The sequence below is a fragment of the Lucilia sericata genome, unplaced genomic scaffold (assembly GCF_015586225.1).
Source record: "Lucilia sericata isolate MDLA Ls3-8-SP2 unplaced genomic scaffold, ASM1558622v1 Contig000003F_arrow, whole genome shotgun sequence".
NCBI lineage: Eukaryota > Metazoa > Arthropoda > Insecta > Diptera > Calliphoridae > Lucilia > Lucilia sericata.
Genome location: NW_023994044.1, coordinates 750,835 through 756,186, shown reverse-complemented (window position 1 = coordinate 756,186; position 5,352 = coordinate 750,835). Strand labels below are relative to the sequence as shown.

The 5,352-nt window shown below is 29.8% G+C and overlaps 1 protein-coding gene across 1 annotated transcript; it reads left to right on the top strand.

Moving 5' to 3' along the window:
* The first annotated feature begins 4,482 nt into the window (after positions 1-4,482).
* LOC119600053 lies at positions 4,483-5,050 on the top strand. The gene is given in 4 exon segments (XM_037950077.1): positions 4,483-4,499; positions 4,561-4,647; positions 4,649-4,704; positions 4,740-5,050. Coding segments are annotated over 4 exon segments (471 nt in total).
* The last annotated feature ends 302 nt before the right edge of the window (positions 5,051-5,352 follow it).

The window sequence follows — 5,352 nt, the reverse complement described above, 5'->3', positions numbered from 1 at the left end:
GATTAATTAACATTTTTTTGAAAAATTTCAAAACGATTGGATTTTTTCATTGTATCAGAGTTTTAATTTTATTTAAACACAGAAAAAACAGGAACAAAATTAAATTTAAAATAAAAATTATGTTTCTTTGAATTTTTTTGAATTGAAGTTTCATTTTATTTCAAATATGAGTGTAGAAATAACAAATATTTTTTTATTTGATTTTTTTTGATAATCATACCTATTTTCATTTTATTTTGTTTTGTCAGTAAGGAATAAAAATCAAACGATTTATACATATCATAGTGTGTAGACAGCAATATTTTAAATACTAAAAAGTAACAAGTAAGAGTACTATATTAGGCTGTGCCTAATCTTATATACCCTTCACCATAATGTGTTAAACAGAATAGCCAGTACAAAAAATTATTAAAAAAAATCGCAAAAATACCAGTTGTAACACGAAAAAGTATCAGAAAGTCCCCTTTTATAGATTTTCGATTAATCAGGGTGTAGCATATGTGCATAAAAACCAAAGAATGTATCATTCACAGAACAAAAAAGTTGCAAAAATCGTTTCCTCCAGATTTGTACTAAATTAAAAGTACCAAAAAGTCCAACTAGTCTAGGTTCAATATTATAGAAAATTCAAAAAGTACCTTTTGTAGAACAAAAAAAGTACAAAAAAGTCCCCTTTTATGTGTTCTCACTTAATCTGGGTTCTACATACTTAATTTCATGATTCTAGGTTCAATATTGTAGAAAATTCAAAAAGTACCTTTTGTAGAACAAAAATGTACCCTTTTATAGGTTCTCACCTAATCAAGGCCCTGCATGCTAAATTTCATGTTTCTAGGTTCAATATTATAGAAAATTCAAAAAGAACCTTTTGTAGAACCAAAAAGTTCCAAAAAGTCCCCTTTTAGAAGTTCTCGCCCAATTAAGGCCCTACATGCTAAATTTTATGTTTCTAGGTTCAATATTATAGAAAAGTCTAAAAGTACCTTTTGCAGAAAGAAAAAGTACCAAAAAGTCCCCTTTTATAGGTTTTCACCTAATCCGGTCCCTACATGCTAAATTTCATATTTCTTGGTTCAATATTATAGAAAATTCAAAAAATACCTTTTTAGGTTCTCACCTAATCCGGGCCCTATATGCTAAATTTCATGTTTCTAGGTTCAATATTATAGAAAATTCAAAAAGTACCTTTTGTAGTAAAAACAAGTAAGAGTGCTATATTCGGCTGTGCCGAATCTTATATACCCTTCACCATAGTGTATTTAAAAAATATAAATTTTATAAAATTTAAATTTATGTACCTATGTACATATTTAATTTTCCCGATTATATCATTATTATAGCAATAGCAAAACAAAATGAACAACAACAACGCTAAACGAAATAAACACTCAAAAAACAAAATACACAAGGCAGTAAAACCAAAAGACATCAAACATACGAAACTGTACACCAACAAACAAAAACAATATACACAAGGCAATGAAACACACAGCCATCCAAACATACAAAACTGAATACACCAAGAAACAGAAACAATATACACAAGGCAATGAAACCAACAGACATCCAAACATACGAAACTAAATACACCAAGAAACAAAAACAATATACACATGCCAATGAAACACACAGCCATCCAAACATGTGAAACGAAATACTCAATGAATAAGCAGTGTTGTTGCTTATTAATCAAAACATGAGAAAAATTGTCTATTTTTATGAAATTTTCAGAGGTTGTCTCGGATTTTTTCTTATATCTCCGTCATTTATGGACCGATTTTGCTGATTTTAAATAGCGATCTTCTCGAAAGCATGTCTAACAGAATTATTGAAGATTCGGATCTCGCCGATATCTGGGGTCCTCTAAAAACTGATTTCAACAGACAGACAGACAGACGGACATGGCTTAATCGACTCCGCTATCTATAAGGATCCAGAATATATATACTTTATAGGGTCGGAAAATTATATTATAGAAATTACAAACGGAATGACAAACTTATATATACCCTTCTCACGAAGGTGAAGGGTATAAAAAGTACCAAAAAGTCCCATTTTATAGGTTTTCACCTAATCCCGGCCCTTCATGCTAAATTTCATGTTTCTAGGTTCAATATTATAGAAAATTCAAAAAGTACCTTTTGTAGTAAAAAAAAGTACCAAAAAGTCCCATTTTATAGGTTCTCACCTAATCCCGGCCCTTCATGCTAAATTTCATGTTTCTAGGTTCAATATTATAAAAAATTCAAAAAGTACCTTTTGTAAAACGAAAAAATAAAAAAAAGTCCGTTTTTATAGGTTATTACTTACTCCGGTCCCTATATATTTAATTTTATGTCTATAGGATAAATATTATAGAAAATTCAAAAAGTACCTTTTGAAGGACGAAAAAGTACCAAAAAATCCACTTTTATAGGTTCTCACCTTATCCAGGCCCAACAACTTAATTTCATGTTTCTGGTTCAATATTATAGAAAAGTCAAAAAGTACCTTTTGAAGAACGCAAAAGTACCAAAAAGTCCATTTTTGTAGGTTATTACTTACTCCGGTCCCTACATATTTAATTTTATGTCTATAGGATCAATATTATAGAAAATTCAAAAAGTACCTTTTGAAAAACCAAAAAATCCTTTTATAGGTTCTCACCTTATCCAGGCCCTATGAAATGAAGTATCATGTTTCTAGGTTCAATATTATAGAAAAGTCAAAAAGTACCATTTGAAGAACACAAAAATAAAAAAAATACCGAAAAAGTACCAAAATATTCCCTTTTATATGTTATCACCTAATGCGGGCTCTACATACATTTCATGTTTCTAGGTTCAATATTATAGAAAATCCAAAAAGTACCTTTTGTAGAACAAAAAAGTACCAAAAAGTTTCTTTTTATAGGTTCTCACCTAATCCGGGCTCTACATACATAATTTCATTTTCCAGCTTTGTTTTTATAAACAATAAAAAAAATTACCGTATGTTTTATTGTTGTAGGTTACAATTTCTGTCTGAGCATGAATAAAAAATATCAGTATTTTATGAAATTGTCAGAGGTTGTCTCGGATTTTTGCTTATATCTCCGGTATTTATTGACTGATTGTCCCCGATATCTGGGGTCCTCTAAAAACTGATTTCAACAAACATACAGACGGACAGACAGACGGACAGACAGACGGACAGACAGACGGACATGGCTTAATCAACTCCGCTACTTTATGGAGTCGGAGAAACAAAAAAATAAAAAAATGAAACTATTGTTGTTATAAAAATGTCTCTTTCTGACATGTATTATATCCTAACATAAATAAACATGTTTGAATATAAATGTTACTCCAGGCATTCTCTATTGTGTTGCTTTTTAGGACATTTTGACTTGTGGAAATAACTAAATTGTTGTTACGCCCTTTTGAATTTCATGTTAATAAAATTGATGTTTTTGACAATAAAGTTCTAAAAATTTGCAACAACATGTATTTCGATGTAATGGACCATTTTCAATCAAAAAGTTGATTTTAAAATTTTTGGTTGTTACACCTTTTTGCATTTCAGTTGACGATATGAACATCAGGATGATATTTGGAATAGGGCTTTTAATGAGGGCTTAAGTAACCTATAAATAATAATAAAAATATATCAGTTTTTAGAAACAATAATTTTTGTGAAATTTATGAACCGATCCTTATAAAATTTAGAATCCCGATTTCGGTTGATTTAAAACATATAGTGTTTGTATCGGATTTTATCGTCGTATTTTTAATTCAGCAATGATCTATAAAGTTATTTTCTGAAGGGATCCTTATAGAGTTTTGTACATAGATTTTGGTTGAATTTCAATGCTCGTATTTTTAAGTTATTGATGAGACTTAGTCACATTCTGAAGGGGGCCTAATATCAGGGTTTGTTATGGGCCACCACTCCAATTACAAAACAAAATATGTTCACAATATACATATGGGCAATTTCATGTCAAGTGACCCAACTCAAAATGTCGACTTTGATGAAATTTGCACCAAGGTTAGTACTATTGGATAGTAGTCTAGAAACAAATTTTCAGCACTATCGGTCAAGAACTACCGGACTTAGAGGGGGTCAAAGTGGGACATTTTAGTCATGCAGGGTTTTATTCAAATAAGTGTAACTTTTCACCTATTGATCCTAGCAAAAATTGTCCAAAGGAGTTCAGCTATAACACTTTCAAAATTTCTGAATAATTAAGTTCTCGAAATGGCAAAAAAAAACTCAGTTCAAAATTATATTAAAAAGTGTAATTTTCTAAAAAGGATTGTGTTTTGTTGCTAACTTTCAAGGGTAATTTCATATAAATTTCAAATTTATAGCCGTTAGGAGTTAACACGTAAAAATTTACACGTTGAATTTAACTTCGATAAAAGTGCTGCCAATAAAAATAAAGTGTATCACTTTTTGGTGAATAGATGTCAAAAAGAAAATTAAATTTAAAAAATTAAAATTATCAATTTTATTAAAAAAATGTCTTTCACTGAAAAGTAAGTATATTCTTAATAAAGAATATAATTTTTCGTTAAATTATTTAACACTTTTATATAGGCGAAAAGTTTGGACCAGAGCTGAAAGGTTGGGCTTTCTCAAATGCTACAATGCAAGGAAGGATGAATTAAACCACACAAGAAAAAACATTTGCTTATTCCAATGTCTTGGAAGATATGGTATCTCAAGATCTTGGAAGATATGGTACATATCTATGAAAACATTTATTTATTTTTTAGGATTCAAAAACAACGGTAAGTTCTTTGAGAGCCGAATGAGGACTTTACTAACAGCTTACAAATAAGCCAAGGACAACGCGAAGCGAACTGGGGCTTCGCCATGTATGGATGAAATATATGGCGATATCCCCATAATTAGCAATTCTCATACACTTAAATTGGGAAATGGCCCAACTGAATCATTAAAAGAAAGTTTGAGCAATCCCCAAAGAAGAAAATCGTATATGCAAATATATTATGAAAAGAAATTGGAACTAAAAACAAAAGAAGCAGAGGAGAAAAAAAATGCGGAGGCAGAATTAGTTAGTTAGTTAGTTAGTTAGTTAGTTAGTTAGTAGTTAGTTAGTTTTAGTTAGTTAGTTAGTTTAGTTAGTTAGATTAGTTAGTTAGTTAGTTAGTTAGTTTATTTAGTTATTTGTTAGTTAGTTTAGTTAGTTAGTTAGTTAGTTAGTTAGTTAGTTAGTTAGTTAGTTAGTTAGTTAGTTAGTTAGTTAGTTAGTTAGTAGTTAGTTAGTTAGTTAGTTAGTAGTAGTTAGTTAGTTAGTTAGTTAGTTAGTTAGTTAGTTAGTAGTTAGTTAGTTAGTTAGTTAGTTAGTTAGTTAGTTAGTTAGTT